Here is a 23758-nt window from a genome sequence, read left to right as displayed (position 1 = left end):
ATACAAAATTCTTCTTTTAAATCTGGAGCTTCCGAACCATACATTACCACTCATAAATAATAAAATAATAGAAAACTAAATGGTAATGATAACTATTTGAACACTTCAGGTTTTAAATTTTGAACTAAGATCTACTAATACATTAGATTATAAAGTCAAAAGTGTTTGAACAGTGAGATTTTAATGTTTTTTAAAGAATTTGATTTAAAGTACAGCAAAAACAGTACAAGTTTGAAATATTTGTACTATTTAAAATAACTGCTTTCTATTTGAATATATTTTAAAATGCATTTATTCTGTGATTTCAAGCTGAATTTTGAACATCATTACTCCAGTCACACGATCCTTCGGAAATGATTATATTTGATTTGCTGCTCAAAAACATTTATTATTATTATTATTGTGTTAAAAACAGCCGAGTAGAATTTATTCTGATTCAGAAGAAAAGCATTTATCTTAAATATAAATCTTTCATAACATTGTAAATTTCTTTGTCATAACCTTTTGATCAATTTAATGCATCCTTGCTAAATAAAAGTAATAATTTCTATAATTTCTTTCCCAAAAACTAAGCTTTTGAATGGTATAGTGTAAAATATTACAAAAGCTTTTTATTTCAGATAAATGCTGATCTTTGAATCTTTATATTCATCAAAGAATCTTGAAAAAATGTACTCAACTGTTTTAAATATTAATAATAACAAAAATGTTTCTTGAGCAGCAAATTAGCATTTTAGAATAATTTCTAAAAGATGCTGAAAATTTAGATTTGATCACAGGAATAAATTACATCTTAAAATATATTCAAATAGAAAACAGCTTTTTAAATAGTAAAAATATTTCAGAATTTTACTGTTTTTGCTGTACTTTGGATCAAATAAATACAGGCTTGGTGAGCAGAAGAGACTCCTTTAAAAGCATTAAAAACTTTTGACTGGTAGTGTATATAGTTTAGTTCTGGCAAAAATAAGTGACAGAACACGCAGCTTTTTTTTTCAACTTTTATTTGAAATGATTCAACGCAGGGGAAACCGAGCATCATGTTTGTGGAGATATAAAAGTCTTTACCAAAAAAACAATCCACAAAAAGTTTATGTCATGTATTCATGACCATACTAGGCTCAAGCATCCCACTAACTCTATATCTCAGCACACGGAGGCATCTCGCCCTTTAATAAATAAGCCTCTTTATCAGCGCATAGTATTTTGTCATAAATATCAAGGGGCTTTTATAACATACCTTTGTTACAAAAAAGCAAATATAAATGTTATCAAAGCAATTACAAAAATCAAACAAAACTTGAGCAAGAAATGCAAAGAACCCTGAAGTAAATAATATTGGCAAAATAAAGCAATTGGCACGAACCAAAAAAAAAAAAAAAAAATTGTAGCACTCAGAATTTCATAAATTATAGGCACTCGTTTTTAAAAACAAACTTGCGCAGTCTCAATAGTATGCACACTCCCATTCAGCGCCATTTTAATTCTTGGCCTGAGAATGACGACAAATAACATGACCAGGAATTTCCCGAAATGAATAGTACATAAGCACTACACTTCACCCACACAACCACATCTTTATGACCCCTGCCACCGAGACATTATCACTGGGACACCAATCGATGAACAACGTTTGACAATACAACAGTTCACCTTATGAAATTAGTCTCAGGCATTTATATTCAATGAATTTCCCAATTTCAACTTAGGACATACAAACACAATTCATGAACTTCTGACTGATCCGTGTCTCTCACGACTGCTGCGTATATGAGGCTCAAACCAAGAGACTCTGAAATGCGTTCATAATTCAGACATTTAAAATGCTTTGGAAACATAGCTTTGCAGTTGAGGTTTAACAATGACATTCAGAACTAAACAGCCCAAAAATAAAGACTAGTAAACATACATTTATATATTCATAAAGACCAAATACTGTATGAATACTCTTTGAAAGAAATATTTTAAATAATGATTTCAAATAAATAGGAGGTCACATAGATATGAAAGACATTCTGATTGAATTCCTATGTGGACTCTGTTGCCATACGAACCTTTCCAACTTGAGCCAAAAAGTTATGATCAATCTGTATGTGCTCGCAAGGAATGCCCACTAATCTTACAGTTCAGTGTTCCTCTATAGTGGGTTTAAGGGGGACTTGCAAGCAGGATTGTGGATTTGTAGCCATTTGCAGTACAGGTCTGTTTGGTAGGTGAAGGCGAATCCCAGTCTGTTATTTTTTGTTCTTTGGCATTCTGTGGCGTCCAGCCTGCCTTCCACATCTATCCTGCTGGGATGAGCTTTGCGACGTCAACTGAAAGAGGAGAGAGTCATTTGTTTGGAAGAATGTGTCTCTTTATTTGTGGGGGTTAAAGACGTATCTCTATAAAGTGCCAGGTTGAACTGAAAGCCCGTTTGTGCTGCTGGTTGTGGGCGCGCTCAGTAGCAGCCCTCTCTCCAGGTCTCGTCTCTGATACCGCTGTACGTCCTTGGAGCTGGCAGAGACCTGTGGAGCAAACAACACACTCAGAATGAAAGTGCTCGATTAAAAAAAAAAATCCTTGATAGCATTTTGCCAATGTTGATTAACTGGCAAAATAGCGGAAGTGCGAATTCCAAAGATAAGAATCCATGAAAAGCATTATTAGACCGTTTTCTAAGACTGCATGATAAACCTTTTTTTAAAAATAAAGCACATACTATTGTTTCGTACAGATACTGTAAAATGAAATTCCAAGACTTTTCAAGCACTTCTTTTTCTTTTTATCAATTCAAATTCTAAATTCTGAAGATATATATATATGCTGATAAAAATGGAAAAAATAAAGTGAAGCACTTGCAAAGTATACTACACTTTTACTATAGTAAAAACATGGTTTATTTTCTTATATGTATTTGTGCATACTTTCTCACAAACCATCATTTCAGATCAGGACTCTGAGCACGGGTCGTGAATCATTTGACTTTGAATGGAACTTCAAATCACATCTCGCAATTTTCTTGATTTGAATCATTCAACTAACAGGATGATTCATGAACCCGTTCCGATCTGAATCAAGTGATTCGCAATGTTCTGATCTAAATCAAATAATTTGTTACAAGCGGTTCAAATTCCCAACATACGTCTAATGATTTGTGATACGCAATTTGAACTCCCGATCTGAATAATGATTCATGAACCAATATTTCAGATCAGGACTTGGAGCACGGATCGTGAATCGTTTGATTTAGATCGGTACTTCAAAACGCATGTTGCAAATCATTTGATATCAATCATTCAATTCTCGAAATGATTCACAAACCTATTCCGAATTATTCACAAAATGTGCTCCTAAGTCCCAATCTGAATCAAATGATTCACGAAGTTCTGATCTAAATCAAATATTTCATAATACATGGATTGAAGTCCCAACCTATGTCAAATGATTAGAAGTCTTGATCTGAATAATGATTAGTGAACTATAATTTCAGAACAGGACAGGATAGCAAATCATTTGCTTTAGATCAGGACTTCAAATTATGTATCTCAAATCATTTGATTTGAATCATATAATTCGCAAAATGACTCACAAACCTGTTCCAATCAAAACCCAACCTAACTCAAATGATCTGCGAACCCTCATGATAATGTCCTGGGGGGTGTTCCATAAAACAAGTTTACCAAATAAGTCAGACTTATTTCAGTTAGTCTGACTTATTTTGAGCCAAATCAAGTGACAAAAAGTCAGACTAACTGAAATAAGCCTGGCTTATTTGGTAAACTTGTTTTATGGAACACCCCCCTGATCTAAATCAAGTCATTCGCAATACACAATCTGATTGGAGCACTTCGAAACAGAATCATTTTGCATGAAACGATGTGCATGAAAAAGTCAAATTCAAGTACTTTAAGCACCTTGTATGAACCCTGTAGATCGGAACTCTCTGTATTGTGAATCATTTCTTTTAGATCAGGACTTCAAATAGCATTTCACATGATTCACAAACCTGTTACGATCTAAATCAAATGATTCGCGATACAAGCTCCTAATTCAATCCCCGTTCTGAATGATTTCACAAATGATTTGTGATATGCAAAGTTCCATCAAATAATTTGCGATATGCTATTTGAAGTCCAGATATGAAAAAAATGATTCTTGATATGCAGTCCGATTGGAGTGCTTTGAAACAATAAATCATTTTGCGATGCAATGGTTTAACTGATCCTGAGTTTTGAAAAGCTCCAAATCACCCATAATTTCAAGCTTTTGAAAATCTTTACAAGCGATGTTGGAAAATACAACAATAAATGCCTCTTTAAATTTTTTGCACTGTAAAATGTAAAAACAATCATCAGGTCGTTGGCGCCCTCTGTAGGCCTTTGATATAATGCATAATGTGCATTAGTTCTATTATTTTCACAGTTTCATTCAATAAAAGCATATGATTATTTGCTTTTGATACTTTATTTGAACCAATTATTATTGCCTTATTACTATTATATATTTTAAGTCATTTTAAAGGGTATTGTTTCCCTTTTTTACCTCAAAAGAAATAATCCAATTAATCATCAGATTAATCAACCAAATACTCATTAACCAAAACAATCATTAGTGACAGCCCTAATGTTTATAGTGAGTTGTAAAAACCTGATAGTACCTGCGCACAGGCTGGACCAGTTTGCTGCGAGGCACTGGTAAACCTCCTCCAGCATTGGCGGCGGGGCGGGGCAGGCCGCTGCGGGCCGGGGCCATAGAGCGCGTGGGCGTGGTTGTGCCCGAACCATGATTAGACATGACCTTCATGGGCTGACGGAGAGCCAAGGGAGACGGAGCAGTGGGAGTCCGCATCTTACTGGAAGAGGGCACTGGAATAAACAAAAACAGAGGGAAGATGAGTGGGAAAGACAGAATTAGAAAAAAATAATTGTGAACTGAAATACTGGATATTCCATTAAAGATAAAACCCCATAGACTGAATAAAAGACAGAGCTTCTATTCAGTAGTTTATCTTCCGTCTATATACTACCTGATCCAAGGCATTCATGGGACCACAGTCATGAGTTAATGAAAATGGGTTTATAATGACAAATAATAACGAAAAAAGATGGATGCAACCCTAAAAACCCAATGCGGTTAGATAACTCTAATTCTTAAAGCTACACATTAAACATCACCACACGCTCCTACAGTTTTCCACATTCACAGAACACTATAGCATTAATGACATTCAACACAAAACTGGTAGAAAATAAAGCACAATAAGAATGGAGGGATGGATTTAAACAGCCTTGATCGACTAGCGTTCACAAAACATTTTCAAAATACTAGTTATACAAATGTCCCCACAATCACGGCACAAACACAATCTACCAATCACGCACACTTGCACAACATAAAATATCACTGAAAAGCTGCATCATCATCAGTGTTTATACTCACTGAAATCTGTTTCCTCTCCAAAGCAACACGAGAGAGGAACTGGGTAAAAGATGGAAAAGAGAGGGTTGGGTTTGTTTCGGCTCCAAAAGCTGTCCAATTGCTCAGGACTCAAAGTGCAAGTGTGACTGACAAACATTATTTAATGCAACCAAAGTGCATTAAATAATTAAAATGCAGACAGATGGCTTCACAGACCACTGCAACATTTGGTTCGGTGACAACGTTTCAGCATTTCCATTTAATAATAAAAGTAAAGGAAGACGTGGCACATTTGTACCAAAGGGGGGCAGACCTACAGCAGCCTACAGCATCACTCGCCCTATAAAACTGCAAAGAAACAACAGCATTCACAACTTTTCTTAAAAGCCACTCCAAATAAATATACAGCACAAAATTCAATTCCGCACAATTATTAAAAAAAAGCTCAATGCTGTGAGATGACACTTACAATTCAACATCCACAGTAATTTTCACTGACCAATAACCAACCAACCTGTTTTTAATTAGTTTGACACAATAACTACAGTTGAGGTCAGAAGTTTACATCCCCCTTTCAGAATTTGCACAATGTTAATTATTTCACCAAAATAAGAGTGATCATATACACTTTGTTATTGTTTATCTAGTACCGACCTAAATAAGATTTCACATAAAAGATGTTTACATTTAGTCCACAAGTTGAATTGATAAAAATGACCACATTCAAAAGTTTACATCCCCTTGTTAATACTGTGTTGTTACCTGAATGATCCACAGCTGTGTTTTTTTGTTTTGTTTAATGATAGTTGTTCATGAGTCACTTGTTTGTCCTGATAACTTGACAGTTAAACTGCCTGCTGTTCTTCAGAACAGAATCCTTCAGGTCCAACAATTTTTTTGGTTTTCCAGCATTTTTGTGTATTTTAAACACATTTCAACAATGACTGTATGATTTTGAGATTCATCTTTTCACACTGAGGACAACTGAGGGACTCATATGCAACTATTACAGAAGGTTCAAACACTCACTGATGCTCCAGAAGAGAAAACATGCATTAAGAGCTGGAGGGTGAAAAATTTTGAACAGAATTGAGATGAAAAATAAATATCATATTTTCCATTTAGTAGTGACCTTCAGAGGCTACAAGATACTTACATGTTTCCCAGAAGACAAAATAAGTTACATTTACCCTGATCTTAAAATTCTTAATGCATTGTGTTTCCTACTGAAACATCAGTGAGTGTTTGAACCTTCTGTAATAGTTGCATATGAGTCCCTTTGTTGGAAATGGTACAAATACTTAAAAATGTGGGAATCCACAGAATTTGTGGGACAGCAGGCAGTTTTATAACTTTTATAAATTCAACTATTATTTTCCCTTGTGGACTATATGTAAACATATTTTATGCGAAATATCTTATTCAGGTCAGTCCTAAATAAACAATAAAATGCATTTTGTACGATCCCTCTTATTTTGGTCAAATAATTAACATTTTGCAGATTCTGAAAGTGGGATGTAAACTGTAAATGACTATTAAACTACATACAAAAAAAAAAAAAAAAAACCTGTATAAATACATATCATCCAAGATGAGCATTTTTGGCTAAAAAGTATCTAAATTTTTTTTTTTTTTTTTTTTTTTTATAAATCATTTCCCTAGATAAGACTTATTCCTCTGCTGTGATTGTGTAGAACCCTTTGAAGCATTGAAACGGCAATTTGGCCTCTACTGAAGTCCACTATATGAAGATAAATCCTGAAATGTTTTCCTTGAAAACCTATTTTTCTTTCAACTGAAAAAAGAAAGATGTGAACATCTTGGATGACACGGGGGTGAGTAAATTATCAGTAAATGTTCATTCTAAAAGTGAACTAATACTTTAACTGCCTTCACAGCAAAGAAGGGAAAGCCCATTCATATAACCTTTCCCAAACCTACCAGGCTGGTATGCAATAATATACTATTTTCAATCAATCAATAAATAAATTGGGCAATCACTCTTGAGCTCATATTAAAACCATAACCCAGACCCCCTGTTCTCTAGAAGAGCGCATTTCTCATCTGTGGTAAGTAAACAGCTTCCACAGCAACCAAACAATGGGTCCAAAAAAAATTTTGTCAAAACGCCATAAAATACTTCCAGAGCTATCTGGTATATGAACGAGTCTGGGTGACCTGCTCAGTGCTTTACCTCTTAGAGACGTAGGGCTCTGGAGTCTCTCTTTTGGTTTTGGTGAGGAGCGAGCAGGTGTGGAGAGCCTTTGTTGTGACGCTGAGATGAAAGACAAGTAGACATTTCGTTTGATTCAGGCTCATTTGAGCTCAGCAGCCCACCTTCCACCTGTAGGCACTTAAACCCCTGACCAGAACTGATTCAAAATCAACTTTTAGGTGATGCCAAGGCAAAGACAGCCAGCCAGGGTCAGATCTAATTCAAGCCAGAGCCATTCCCATGCATGGGTGAGACAGAGGACCACTTCTAACCAGCCACCAGAGGGCGCCACAGCCAAGAGAAAAATGAATCCCCGGGTGAGGAACAGGAAGGAGAGGCAGCACTAAGCCAAGGGTAAATCCAACTACATCCAGACAACCAGCACCTCAGCCAAAAAACAAAGAGTGTGAGGAAGAAACAAAGGCGGAGAGAAGGGAAGAGGCAGAACATGCTAGGCAGGAAGGACAGAAATAAAAGTAGACTGTCCATTTACCAAATGAAGGGGAGAAGCCTGAAATACAGCATTCAAGTATGTAAAATCACTTAAGCTAATGTTTTTTTAAGTGCTGTTTAAGAGATGGCTGTTTATCTAGGGTCACTGAAATGCAGGATATTATTAACAGGGTTTCCGCAGGTCCGTAAAAAGTCTTACATTTAGTTGCATCAAATATAAGGTAATAGAAAGTATTAAATGTAACAAGCCTTAATTATGATTTAAAGAGATGTTAAATACAGGATATTATTAACAGGATTTCCATGAGTTCTTACAAGTTCTTAAATGTCAACTTAAAGGCCAAGAAAGTCTTAATTATGATTTCCAGAGGTCTTAAAATTTGGGGCGTAATGACAAGAATTGTGATTTGCCTTAATGTGCTGACAAAATAAATATAAGCGCTGCACATTTCCAAGTCAAGTGCGGTGATTACTGGGAAAACTATGGAAATTATGTTTCTGCCACTGAATAAAACAAACCAACAAAGTTATAGGGACTTATCTCACAATTCTGACTTTTTATTCTCAGAATTGAGATATAAACTCACAATTTTGAGAAATAAAGTCGCAATTGCATAATATAAATTCTAAAATCAGAATTCTGATATATAAACTCTTTTCTCTTCAGAGCTGGATTTTATAACTCACAATTGCAAATTTACATCTCACAATTCTGAGAAAAAAAAAGTCAAAATTGTGAGAAACAAACTTTTAATTGCAAGAAAGAAAGTCAGAATTGCGAGAAAAAACTTTATTTCTCACAACTGTAAGTTTATATCCCGCAATTCTGCCTTTATCTAGCAATTGTGTTTACACCTCACAGTTCTGAGGGAAAAAAAGTCAGATTTTTTAATCAGTGGCAGAAAGTGCCTCCTGCTGTCTGAGAATAAATTAGCATTTTCAATAAGCCTGTCTGTTTTTGATGTGAACCAGTTGATTGACAAAATAATAATGCATTATAAAAAATTTAAACAATTAATTATTGATAATAACTGTTTTCGAGTCAGACATTTTCTTAAAAACAGGTTAAACGGCTAAAGTGTGAAACTTATAATTTTATAGAACTTTGTTTTGGTGAAAACCTAAACTGTAAATAATGCATTTTAAAGTTTAAATATGTTACCATACACATTGCCCTACCCTGCTCATATGGAATTCATTTGATTTGTGCAGGTCTTATAAAGTCTAAAATGAGCTTAAAAATCCAGCAGATTACCCTGATTAATTGACTTATTACATTTTTGTTTACAAGAATTACAGAGTGACGCCACTCCTGTTTGAGAGACTCTAGATCAGATGAACTGTCTATAGACAGAAAGAGATCTGGCCTTTGTTAACCTCTAAGGGATAAAATGATTCAGTATGCTGTCATATCGTGATGCCACCTGGACTTTATCACTTTTGTGCTGTTATGATGTTATGGTAATAGTAAATGAGTCAGTTCATGTTTTTCAAGAAAAAAAAGCAAAAACAAACTTAATTCTGACAGAATTGACTGTTGTGTATGTGAGTTTAGAGCCATTAATTTTGGGAATCATTTATACTACACTGGTCATGCTCTATGGATTTGATTTACTTAAAAGTACTGATTCATAAGAGTCATTTGTTTGGGAATCAGATTTTATTTCTCAGTGTTGGCAACATTGTTATGTCAGCATTGCCAACCGAATGCATGAGCTAAAATCAGAACGGGCCCTGAAAAACACTAGCTGTGTGCTGGAATTTTGCCGGTGTTGCTTTTCGCCACTAATGACAACCGTTGTGATATTGTAGTTAATTAAACATTAAAATCAATAATATTTATATTTTAAAACAAATATTTAAATCTATTCAAATCTAGCACAAAAATGACACCTAGGCTATTAAATGTAATTGAACACATGGGTGTAGTGGCAAGATGATGCATCATCTAAAGATTTCCCTAAAACATTAAACATCACCCCTGAATAATAATTAACAAGGGCTTTGTTTGAAAGTCAGTCAGGTTTTTAGAGGAAATGCCAAGATGCCAATAACATGTGATCTAAGAGAAAACGTGAGAAGATCAAAGAGCCTCATCCAAGCAAGCCAAGACACTGGCGGTGCAGTTAAATGTGTGTCAGAAGCACAGAATCCGCAACCAAGAAGTGCATAGTCGTAAGTCAAATGTTACCATACATCAAGATTTACGAACAGAATAACATTCATGATAAATTTCACATCATGGAATGCAAAGTCTTTTTATGTGGTGCTCTACCGTATATGTGTTTGTGCTGTTTGCTAGATGTTAAAGTTTACAGTATTTTAAAAAAAGTTTTAGAATTTTTTTTAGACTATAGGGGGTGCCATTATTTTAATGAGACGTGAAATGGTTGCAATGTGAGCTACTGGCACTACCTGTTGCTATTTTTACTGCAACTTACAAAATAAAATACTGATACAATGACCAAAGCTACTGACAGCTGGCGATGGATATAAGCAAAGATTTAAACCAAATGGCATACCATTGTTTTTTCCCCACAAGGAGTCTAAACGCCCCTGGATATCGAGTGAAATCCACACTGAGAAACTCCTTCAGTGCGGCCTAATGACAAGCATCAGCATGTTTACATCACGCCAGGATGGCATCTAGCATTTCTCGTCTCTGCCGTTTGTAAGCTCTTTCAGTAGCTGTGCTCGACTAAAAGCCTCAGGCATCAGGGCTACAGCTGAGAGAACAATAACGCAGTTCTTTAGGAAGTTTTATTTGTCTGCAGGCATCTTTCCATTCTTTTCTCCTCTTCTTATCGCTAGGAGAGCAGTGAAGATATCGCTTCTCTTGTTTCCCTTCGACTGAAAATTACAACCAAAAGCCACACAATGTGGCATCGTATCAATATTTTATTTTCCCTGATGTGTTGTGTTAAAAATAGCAACAGGTAGCGCCAGTAGCTCACTGAGTGCAACCATTTCACATCATCGAAATAATGGCAAGTGCAAAATATGTATAATATGATAACAGATCTTTCATGTTTCAGTAAAAGACATTTATGTTATATTAGGCCATACAAGTCCTAAAGCAGGGGTGTCAAACATGCGGCCCGCGGAATGCTTTGAACAATAATATTTAATATTACTTTTTTTATTATCATTATTATTAGTAGTAGTAGTATTAAATAAAGTCAATGTACGAGTATCCACGGCAATATCGTCTTTGGATTTATTCATTTTTATTTTATTATTGATCATTTTATTTTGCTTCTATTGCGCTTCAGCAGGAACCGCTAACACACGAGCATTCTAAAGCGGCGCCTAAATCAAATTTCGAACACGTCGGCTAACTAAAGATGTGTGGCAAGCACTCGCGTGTATGGTAAAGGCAGCAGAGCTTGTGTGTCCTGAAGAAAAAAAAAACAGGCTTTGCCAGTATTAGCTTGTCAAGAAACACAGTGGCTGAAAGAATTGGGGACCTTGCAAGAGACTTGAACCATCAGCTGAAAGACAAAGTTAAGTTATTCATTGCTTTCTCTGTAGCACTCGATGAGAGGACTGACGTTAACGACGTGGCTGGTTGCTGATGTTGATGCACTGTTTGAGTGGTAAAATAATAATTATTATTGATTAGCCTACTAATTTTATTCAGTACATTACAGCTAAAATAATACCTTAAAAATGAAAAGAGACAGAATTTTACGATCTAAAAATTTCTTATACTGGTGAAGCCCTTTTAGTCCAAGGATCCAGTATGCGTTCATAAGTTCAGAACGGCTCTATAGAGAAAACCTGACCGATTTCATCAGAGAGTCACGTCCAGACCAGCTACGTCAGCTCTCGTTATTCTTTTCAGCGTGGATTTGTTTTAAAAGCACGAGTTATTAAGCGTATATAAGTGTGTGATCAGATCAGCTGTTAAAATGAACCATCCATTCATCATATCATCATGCAAAACTAAGAATTAGATTAGAATAACTGCAATAGGAAGATCGGGTGCAGTTAGCTAAATCAGAGAAATATACAGGGGCGGGCGGATAATTTATTTGAAGCTGCGGATTCGAGTGACGTTTGAGCTCATCTGCGCATCTCAGTACGCATGTATACGTACGTATGTCAAAGTCAAACCTAATGCATTACAAATACATTCTAGATGTTTATTTGTTAAAGTTCTCATTTCTAGTGCCTGCTTATAGTTCCTATCCAAAGTATTTTTTTCGTTATGTAATTTTTTTTTTACATATAAGCTTTTGAGTTCTTAAATATGTTAAAGGCAGTTTTTTTTTATTGTGAAGTGTTTTTCTAGTTTGTAAATTATATTTAATGTAATGTACACATAATCTTTAGCATTTGTTATTTCTTATTTTCTCATTACTAAAAAGTATCTGACAAATAATATTAATGTTCAAAGGAAAGGGTTTTATTTGCCATTACTTAGACAACTTTGCTTTCCCAAAAAGGAATACGAGTGTTAATGAACAGTTTCTGAGGACTTATTAAATGCAGTTTTACAGAATATTGTGTCTTTCTAGGTTTTTATTATTATTTTTTTATTATTATTTTTTTTTGCAAATTCATTTGTAATTTGGTGCACTATGATTTGAAAGGAGATTCTATGAAAAAAGGAGATTCGGCCCGCACATGGTCACATTTCTTCTCATCCGGCCCTCACCCTAAATTGAGTTTGACACCCCTGTCCTAAAGGGATAGTTCACCAAAAAATAAAATTTGATGTTCACTGCTTACCCCCAGGGCATCCAAGATGTAGGTGACATTGTTTCTTCAGTAAAACACAAAGAAGATTTTTTAACTCAAACCGTTGCATCTGTCAGTCATATAATGGCAGATCCTGTTGACTGCCATTATATGACTCACAGGCTGTATATCTTCATTTGTGTTCTACTGAAAAAGCAAAGTCACTTATATCTCGGATGCCCTGGGGGTAAGCAGATAAACATCACATTTTCATTTTTGGGTGAACTATCCCTTTAATAGTTCCCTTTAAGAGTTCTGCGTGCATTCATTGGTTGATCTAATGTGTGTGTGCATTGATAGTCATTGATGTGTCTGGATACTCACTGGCAGACTGACTCTGGTGTCTGGGTGACCCTCCGTTTGGCACTTGCAGGTTTGACTCACAGCTCCTGCTGTTTTTGACTGGCTCTGCAGTCGGCCCAGAGCTGGATCGTGTGAGGTTAGGTAAACTCCGTCTCAGCTTTTCTGCACACAAAAACAAAGTATGAAGAAACCCACATTCAAACTGACATTGTATTAAAAAGAAGTAGCCCAAGTCAAAAGTGACTGGAAGAAGATCTACCTTCATTCTTAATAGCATTGGTCTGCGTATCGTGGCCTTGCAAAGAGTGGCGCGGCTGTTGAAGGCGGCTGATGATTGGTTGAGGAGATCCGCGGCTGTACTCTAAAGAGCGTGCGGGCGAGCGGGATCGGGGCGAGTTTCTAGGGGAGGCGCGGGGTGAGTGCCGAGGGGAGGGGCTGAAGCGGTTAACAGGTGTGTGGTAGGAATGGTGGACCGCCTCCTCATCATCATCCAGGCTCTGTGCATCCAGCTCCTGGTCACTTAGGGTTCCTCGTCGCAACGACTGACACGATGAACCTGAACTACGACGTGATGCTGTGGCAGCGTATTCTTGCCTTAAACCTAAAAGGGAAAACAGAGAGTTTGAGTTTTTGGGTGTGTTCACACTTGTCATGTTTGGCTAGACCTTTAGTATGCCTTTAGTTTCACTATCTTTAGGTTTGCTGTCAAAAATGCCAGTGTGAATGCTAAGTGAACCAGGACCAAAAGTAAAATTTTCCTTTTTGGTCTGGACCAAATAAACCAAACTACAAGTATGAACACACCCTAAATCTCTGATTGACAGTTCACCCCAAAATTTTTATTCTGTCATTAATTATTCTCATGTCGTTCCAAACCTGTAAGACCTTCGTTCATCTTTGGAACACAAATTAAGATACTTTGATGAAATCCAAGTGCTTTCAGATCCTGCATAGACAGAAACACAACTACCACATCCAAGACCCAGAAAGGTATTAATAACATCGTTAAAACAGTCCATGTGACATCAATGGTTCAACCTTAATTTTAACAATGACTTTACTACCTTTCTGGGTCAGTTGTGTTGCTGTCTATGCAGGACAGAAAGCTCTGGGATTTTATCAATAATATCTTAATTTGTGTTCCAAAGATGAATAAATGTCTTACAGGGATTGGAACAACACAAGGGTGAGTAATTAATGACAGCATTTTTGCGTGAACTATCATTTTAAGATTGTGTAGGATCCATTTGAGCAGCATGATAACCAAATGTATAACAATAACTATTCTTAGAGAGACAGAACAGACTAAAAGACTATGTGCAACACTTGTTAGAAAAAAAGACAACACTCACTCTCTTCCTGCATGCGGGCGAGTATCTGCACGTCTGTGACGTCATTGAGTTTATATGTGGTCGATGACCCGACAGAGTCTTCGTCCATCTCTGATGTGCTTAACTCGCTGTCTACTGATGACTGTGGGCTCACTGCCTGTGTGTTTCTGTCAGTCGATCCACGCTGGTGACCTAGACACACACACAAGACAAATTAAATACATGAATATATCCCAAAATAAAAGTTATTCATAGGAAGATCTATAATAAACACTAGAACTACAGGTGTGTGTAGAGGTCGACCGATATATCGGGCCGATATTTGTCATTTTTTAATATATCGGCATCGGCCGATATCCGTGTTTAGTAGCGCCGATTTAAAGTCAGGCACGTCTGCGGGCAGCCCCGTGTTATTGGTGCGGACCCCAAGCCAAAACTTTTGTAAGATTCAATAACAGTTCTGAGAGATAAATGTAAGGCTTAAATTCTAATATTTCAAAGTCCCATGGCCATATATTTACTATATATTATTAGTAAACTAGAAAGTGTTGCTTTCACTTAGTGAAAGAAAAGCATAGAACCGTTGGGAACTGGCATTATGCTACAGCTGGTTAAAGGTTTGCTTACTTGCAGTTAAGTTTAAGGACTGTAGTCGAAAACGATCAGCAGCTTGCTTGCTAACATATTAGCAAGTGTTATAAGTTCTGTTTTATTTTTCCTGTATTGGAGTCGGAGAATTTCACTGTGTGCGTGGGGTGGAGAAGGCGGCGACAGCTCTCACAAACTATGCAGCTTTGCGATTACTCCGCCACGCTCGGAGACAGTGATGCACGGTGGTTATATCTGCGGGTCTGGTAATAAAAAAATGCATTCTAATTACTTGTGGGTGGGTCGCGGGTGGATGAGATAAAACAATAATGATATAAACATTAACTACATTTTCTAAAATCTGAACCTGAGTTATGTGGTCAGGACCGTAGCCCAGCTTCCTTTTAAATATATTTTGATGACTGCACCTGATGCGGCCGCACCGTCCGCTCAATCACCCCAGATACTGCGAGTTTATACATATATGGTCACGTCCAGATGTCAGTAAACGTTATTTTTCAGCATGGATTTGGCTTAAAAGCACGAGTGATTAAGCCTATAAGTGTCCAGCGATGTGAAGATCAGCTGTTAAAATGAAACATCAATTCATCATATTATCATTCAAAACTAAGAATTAGAATAATAGTAATAGGATGATTGTGTGCGGTTTGCTAAATCAGAGAAAAATATAGGTGCAGGTGGGTGGCAGGCAGATTACACTTTTGCCTGATTTTGCTTCATTTCGTTGTCAAAAGTAAGATTTTGCTCTCTTTTGTCGTCAAAAGTATTCTGAAACAAGTCACAACTGAGCCGCTGAGCATCTCCATTTAAACGCAGCGGTGTTTCGTTTATGAATGAACGTGCGTTTTGAAACGAATCTAGTGAAATGATTCAATTTCCCATTCATAAAGAGAGTCATTTGCTTTATTCAGGAATGAATCAGCTGTTCGAACGAATCAAATGAATGATATGATTCAGTAATTAAATCTTCTGCTGGCAGGTCCTCTCAGTTATATAAATCATTTAAAATTTCTGTATTAAAAATTTTATATTTAAAACATTAGTTTAACATTAATCTCAGCTCTTAAACTTTTATATAAATGATTAACAGTTTTTATATTATCTGTTTTATATATTTAATACTTGGTCAGTTCGATTTGTTTGGTTAACTTTGGTTAAATCTTTTAGAATAATACCGAAAGATGGTTCATTGTGTTCATTGTTCATGATGTTAAGTTTAGAAATGATGTGCATTCACTTATAATTAGTGTGACATTTTAGCATGCAAATAAAGGGAAGAACTTCAAGATATCGGCCCTAAAAATCGGCTAAAAAAATCGGCAGCGTATATCGGCTGACCCTGACCACTAAACATCGACATCGGCATCAGCATCGGCTATAGAAAAACCCATATCGGTCAGTCTCTAGTTGTGTGTTTTAAGTTTAAAGGATTAGTTCACTCCAGAATTGGTCCAATTCTCACCAAATTTGGCTTAGATCATCTTCAAAAAAGATCCTTTTAGATGTTTAATTACTATTTGGAGCATTGGGATTGTTATAAGAGGGCTTAAAGAACTAATTTTTGTGAAAACCTCAAATTCGACCAAAGCTGATTTTCACTTCTTTTGCCTGTAGCTCAAAATTAGACTGTGCGCATTCATTCCAACTCTTTTTGCCAGCACGGGTCACATATATTCCTCAACTATTTCTTACTGCACATTTGGAGTAAAGAGGCCTTTACCTGCACTGCCAGGCAGAACGAGCTGCTTGACGATAGGCACTCTAGATGGAGTGGAGGACGGGGAGTTGAATCCACTGCTATAAGGACTATTTGCCGTATTTGTGCTGTACGGGCTTCCGTAGCCCACTTGAGGACTGTAGGAACTGTTATATAGACTCCTTCGCTTGTTTGCTGCAAAAGAAAACAAAACATAATACTAAGAACTTGTTAAACATGAAGTGAAAGCATTTAATTGTCTCCTTCTTATGTTGTTAGTTCAAACAATCGGCTTTCGTTTACAAGGAACAAATTTCAGACAGCAGCTGTTATTATTAGAAAAAATAAATGGGCCTATTATATGACATACTTCAAAACACAAAAACACTCCTCGAGCACACATACACAGATGGCACTTTCATGCACGCATGCTCATGGAGACATACACAATACGGTTTAGCGAGAGTCAATTTAAACATACGGCATGGCCAAGTCTAATAAAGAGTGACATTCTAGGTCCTGATGGATTGCAGTTGATTGCATACAATGCAGTCTATTCACAGTCTACGAGTACAAAGACGCATATGCACACCCACAAGAGCCTTACTCAGTCATTTAGCGGATGACAATGCCATTAACATCCAGTCAATTCTCTCTCACAAACTCAGACTCAATGTAGGCATTGTGGAGCAATGCAGCACCATGAATATGTAGTTGTCTATGATTCAGTCACAAGGTTAACTCTTAGCTCAGCTGCCGCAGGGAGAATGTATCGCTGTTAAAGCTTTTGGCAACACTGACGGCTAGAGAATCTGAAGACCGTTAGCTGAATATCAGCCAAGAAAGAGACTGTACTGTCTCTCTCAAGAGCAGAGCATAAAATAGAAGCCACTTCAGCTGCTCTCCCTGTGGACATACTCTCACATGATCGCTCATCACTCGATCCTGTGTGTGTGTATATTTGGGCTGGAAAATTATTAAAAAAAAAGATTTTTGACAAATACGTTTCTGCTGTGTGAGCTAGATTTTATGTGAGGTAAATGTGATGTTACGTGACCTTGTGTACAAGCCGTTATATTGTCAACTTGTAAACCGCTTGTAGTTTGGCACACTGATAGAGGACATTCTCAACATGAGTCTCTAACTCAAACTCTCTAGCACCAACAATTGTCCAAACTTTCACTCAGGTTTATGCTAATAACCCTTGAACCGTTAAGTTCAGATGCAATTTTTTTTCTCTAAATCCTTGGCTCATGCAGAGTCAAACAGACACCACAATTTAAAAATCATAAGGTATCAATAGTTCAAAAAACCTACTTTTTCAAACTTTGTCTGATTTTCACCAAAATTGTCTCAGATCATCGTTAAACCATGCTGGCAAACAGTTGTGGATTTCAAGTTAATTAGTCAAACCATCCTTGAATAATATGCTAACAAATTTTACGAAGAGCAGGCAAAAATGGATGTGAGGCTATATCTCCACAACAAATTGCCATATTGAGACCAAATTTGGTGTGTGTTGTAACAAGCATGACCTGAGGCTACCTGCACAGTTTCTGCACAGCACCACCTAGTTGTCAGGAGATATGAAAATTTACTCATATCAGCCATTTTGAGCGTTGGCCATTTTTAATTTTGTCATAAAATGCAATTTTTCAAACGCATTGGCGTATCATTACAAAACTCGGTATGAGCCTTAACCAAGTTTGGGGGTGCTTTCAAACTTTGTGCGCCATTTCGATGTATGTTGAAAACCTACTTTTTGAAAGTCCTCCAAGGGCATTGGTCCAATTTTCACCAAATTTGGCTCAGATCATCTCCTGACTAGTGTTGTCACGATACTAGAATTTCTAACTTCGATACGATACCTTGAAAAATATCGATATTCGATACCATTTTCGATACCACAGAGAAAAAAAAATGCCACAATATTTAAGGGGGTAAATTTCTTTTTTAATTTAAAGATAAATATAACAAAATAACATGACAATGAGGTATGTGCACATGTACACTGCTACAGCCCTGTTCAGCTTTTTAGCTTCATTTGAGTTTGTTTCATACTTTCTTTGCTGTTCAAATACAAATACAGCTGGTAATGTAGGTTGTGACTTGAGTGTTTTTTCTTTTTAGACCACACTTTTATAACTTTTATACTTCCAAAACATTTATTAATCTTAGTTAAAAGTTAATTTAAACTAACATTTACTAATACATCAACTAATTAAAACATTTTTATTGGACCAGAGCTAACATGATCAGTTGTAATTTTATTACCTACCGTTATCAAAAATTAAAATATACTGTAACAAATGCATTGCTCATCGTTCATAAATGCTGGTTAATACATTAACATTATTTGACGAACAGATTTTAATGCCAGATTCACATATAATCACCGATCCATGCAAACGTGCATGCATCACACGCGAAAACAATGCTCAGTTGCTCACTGGATCGACATGAAAACAAATTGCATTAACTAATATATTTTTAAATAAAGTTAAATAAGCACAAGTTAATTTTCATTTGACTACAGTTGAAGTATTTACTTGTCTAAGATTCCTCAATCAGACTATATTAACGAACTATGGTGAAAAAAACGAGACAACACTCATATCAGCTATAGGTAATCTTATTTAATTATTCAGTAATGTTAAAATGAGAACAGTTACAAACCTCTTGAAATTATTTATATAGATCGGGGTGTCTGTCTTTCAGGTGCTTTGCGAAATTAGTGGTGTTAGCGCCTTTTGTTAGCACTGCTCTGTAGCAACTCTTACATATTGGCTTGTACTTCGGCTTTCCGTGTTCATTTGCTTTATATCCAAAATATTTCCAGATAGCACTGCTGCTGTGTTCTTTATCAACCAAAGCCGGTGGCGGGGTCGCCGCACTCGCCTTTCTATTCGCTTCACTTATGCTATTTAACCAGAGCGAATGAGACGAGACAGGCACTGCGGTCACGTGTGGTGTTTGTCAACACGCCTTTGGAGAGAAGTGAAAGTGACAGCTCGGCTAGCATCGATACTTTGGGAAATTAGTATTGGTACCGTTCAGATATTTCAGTATCGTTATTTATCGAAATATTGATATTTTTGACGACACTACTTCTGACCAAAAACTTTTAAAAGATTAAATTGGCCTTTGGTAATGAATGTGATCTCAAAATATTCTTTGGCTCATGCCGACAATATAGACACCAATTTTGCCAGTCAGCTGAACGTCGTGTCCAGCTTTTTTTCAACTCCTCATTGATCGTTTGCCCGATTTTCACCAAAATCGAGTCAAATCATCTTCAGACTATGCTGATAAAAAGTTACGAAGATAGTAAGTTAATTTTGTGTAGATAGACAAGTGTCTTTGTATTGGAATGCAAGAAATTTGAGACATGATGCCAGACTACGTCTGAGGCTGTATCTCCACAAAGCTTTGATATATTGCAGTGTTTCCAATACATTGATTTATTTGTGGTGGCAGCTAGTAGCCAAAAATAAATTTGCATTTTCATTCAGACCAATGTAAAAATCACCTGATGGTTTTATGCAGCAAACACAAGAGTTGTAAATGTGATTCTTGAGATTTAAGAATCTAAATTGTTTTAAAAAATTAGAATATATTTAAATCAAGGAATCTATATATTTTTACCCATCCCATAGTTTTATATTTGCAACAGAGTCATCTTGAGTATACTGTAAATATTTGATTGCTTAGCCTTTAGCGTGTGTGTGTGTGCAGCTGGACCCTCAAGAGGTCATTAAAGCACATTTCCCCAGACCTCCGACTCTTTCCTGCCCTCTTTCTATGGATCCATCTTCTCTCTCTCTCTCTCTGTTTCCTGTCTAATGACTTTCTCCCACTCTACTCCTGCCATCACTCAGCGTGTGCTTTATTCAGAGAAACAACAACAACATGCTCTCCCCACTCACTTCCTTACAGATCAAGCAGTGAACTGCATTAACACCACACCATCAGCCATGCTTACACGCATACATGCACAACACTTGAGTGCTGAGACATTAAAACATCGACAGAAACACAGGAATGAGTGTGCACTGATAAAGCAGAGGATTTGGGTTTGGGCCGGTGTAGATGACCTGTTCAGTGTTTGTGTGCGTATGTGTTAAAAATGAAGCCAAGAGCGAGGGCTGCCCTCATTCAGTAGGGACTAGAAGAAATGAGGATTGACACAAAGAGCCTGGATCAGTGATGCTGAGACCGCTGTAAGCCAATAACCCCAGACTGTTAGGACATTACATTCAAGGACATTTACCAACAACAAATCTGATACAACACTAACTCCATGCAGACTAGACAGACTATTACCAGGAGTACTGAGAATATATTACAACATAGGCACACAAAAGTGTGTAAAATCCATTACCTAAAACGGAGTCAAAGTGTGTCATTGAGTGTTTTTCACTGTCTTTGAACAGACAAAAATAGATGTGTCCTTAAAAGCTAGCCTGAAACAACCTAGTCTCGCAAGTCAGATTCTTGACTATAGGCTTCATCTTTATCCTGAATGCTGACCCATCTCCAAACAACAGACCTGAAGTCATTTCAGATTCCAATTGAGCTTTGTAAACTTTTGGAGCTTGACCTTATGCTACCACCCCACCATATTCAATATATTTTATTCAAAGCTAGGGCTGGGTGGAACATTAAAATCAGTTTTTTTTTTTTTTAATTCAATTTTGTTTTTTTCTTCTGTTTTTTTTTTTTTTCTCCATTTAAAATTTTCTAGACTTTGTTTTAAATATTAAATTAAATAATATTAAGAAAAAAAGAAAAAAAAAAACATTTTAAACACCTATTGAAATACATTTTCTCAAATTCAGTTTTTTGGAAACAAGTTCTGTCTTTCCATTTTCTAGATTCCATTTGAATTGTTTCATTAAATTTTAATAATCACTGTGTTGAGTATTTACATTTTTTTGCTAAATAAATTCTGGTAAATATTCCTCAAAACATATTTTAATAAAAATAATTGTATTAGTAGTAGTACTATTATTACATTAAATAATATATTTCTGTCATAGTTTCTTCAACTTAAACCAAACTTTTATTTTAACAGGTTGCTGTGAAGACCTTTAAGTTTCTGTTTGTACATAATAGTTTTTCTCAAAAAAAAAAGGATATGCAATTCTGTCCACATTTTCCACATTGTGAAAATCTATATTCCCTATATTTTCACAATCATCATAATTATCAAATATCTTTGCTGACAATATAAAATATGTCCAGATTAATATTTTTTATAAACTAGTGTTGATTTTGCAGTAAACAGTTTGTACTTGTACTTGTATGTACTTTGTATGTAACAGTTTATATGTATCAAAAGCCTTTTTATGGATGCATTTTTTTTATTATTTTTTAAATCCCATAATATTGACATATTGCATATCACAAAAATGTACAAAAAAAAAAAAAAAAAAAAACATACACCACTCAGTCCTAGTCATAGCTATAAGCGCAGCATTAAAATTACCAAGATTTTTTTCAATGAAGTGTATTCTTTATTAGGTTGCAAAGGGGTGGAAAATTTCTGGTAAATTTCCAGAAACTTCCCAAAAATCCCTGGAATATTCCAAAAAATGCTGGAAAGTTTCCAAAATTTCTGCAATGTTTCTGAAATTATTTGCAACCCTAATTCTGTATTCTTAAAAAGGGTGATTATGAATTATGGATCAAATAATTATTTCATAATTATTTACGTTTAGTAGATATAGAAAACCTCCTATGCTTTCCTTTGAAACACATTGCTTTTTGTAGATATAGTTGTACATTCATTATTCATTCATTTTACCATGACGAATAAGCAGAGGATACTTCATGACCATTTCAAAAGCTCTGCAACTGGCACTAATGGATAGAAGAGACTGTCATGTGAAGAGATCAAAGTTTTTTCTGAAACCTGAAACTGATGCTACCATAGACTTTTATCTAGGAAAGCTTCATCTAAGCCAAAACAGAAATACCCAAAGTCTTTTCCATCTTTCAGGATGTCATTATCTCCATATATGTGGCCGAAGCGAGTCAATGGCCATTACGTTCCAGCCCATCAAATGGTTTGGCTCATCCACGCTCTTTCCACCAGAAGTACACCACACTGAGTCCACTAATAATGGTTTTGAGTGTCTCCAAGAAGAGAAAAATCCAAGAATAAAAGACAATGAGAAATGAGGACAGCTAATCTGTCATAATTCTACTGTAAAGGACAATTTAAACCACACAGATGATTCTGACACTGAGAAGATGCTTCGCTAACTGTGCTTTTTATCTCAGCCTGAGACAGCAAGGCCCATTACAGGATGCACTTAAATGTCTAACGACTGTCTGTCAAGAACATTTTGTTCAGCTCAATGGACAATCCACATGGAAATGAGGCTGCCCATCAGCCTGTATGAAAGTTATTGGGAGAATATGTGTGAGAGAGTCATCTAGCAATGAAAGTTCAGAGAAACGTGGGGTGTTTAAGGACAAACACAGAAACTAAGACGCAGTGAGAAGGAAGAGCTCATGACACCAACAGCAGTACAAAGAGCCAAAGACGACATGAAAGAGACAAGGATGAAGAAGGAAGAGAAAAAGGCAGAATGAATACAATGATGTTGAAAGTACAGGATAAGTGCGACCTGTCAGATCAGTGAAGGACATAGGAAAGAGCATAGAAAAAAAGAACAAAGGAAAGATATCAACAGGGAAACAGAGTGTACTCCAAACAGGATTGCAATATTAGATTGGATTGCAGGGGCAAGTTGAGGTTGCAGCTAAAGAAAACGACACAGAGAGAGGAATGAATGTTGTTCACTCAGGGGAAAGTGAATCTGAGCTCTACCCGGTCATAAAGCCTGTAAAGACTGTTCTGAACTTGCTGAATCACTACATAACGACAATGTTCAAGAGTGTGGATAGCACTTACTATTAATACGGCACACACTGGTGTTCATTTATTGATTTTAAAAGCACAAAAAGAAATTTAGATGTATAACTAATGAGATAAAAGTA

General features: G+C 36.2%; 1 protein-coding gene across 1 annotated transcript; it reads right to left on the bottom strand.

Moving 5' to 3' along the window:
- Positions 1-64: 64 nt before the first annotated feature.
- Positions 65-20726, bottom strand: slain2 (SLAIN motif family, member 2). Its single transcript, XM_073816632.1, has 9 exons — positions 20717-20726; positions 16775-16945; positions 14467-14637; positions 13374-13715; positions 13136-13276; positions 7595-7675; positions 5422-5460; positions 4640-4847; positions 65-2507 (listed from the first exon to the last, which is right to left on the bottom strand). The coding sequence occupies exons 1-9, from the start codon at positions 20724-20726 to the stop codon at positions 2441-2443; spliced, it is 1230 nt and encodes a 409-aa protein (XP_073672733.1). The 3' UTR covers positions 65-2440.
- Between the last annotated feature and the right edge of the window lie 3032 nt (positions 20727-23758).

Source organism: Garra rufa, chromosome 13 (genome assembly GCF_049309525.1).
Source record: "Garra rufa chromosome 13, GarRuf1.0, whole genome shotgun sequence".
NCBI lineage: Eukaryota > Metazoa > Chordata > Actinopteri > Cypriniformes > Cyprinidae > Garra > Garra rufa.
Note: the sequence above shows the minus strand (reverse complement) of the source record. Positions and strands in the feature narration are given on the sequence as shown.

Coding starts and splice junctions, on each gene's coding strand:
- slain2 (XM_073816632.1), bottom strand. Junction 14,638..16,774: donor CGTTCTGCCTGGCAGTGCAG/GTAAAGGCCTCT, acceptor GTGTGTGTCTAG/GTCACCAGCGTGGATCGACT. Junction 2,508..4,639: donor CTGGTCCAGCCTGTGCGCAG/GTACTATCAGGT, acceptor TTTGCTCCACAG/GTCTCTGCCAGCTCCAAGGA.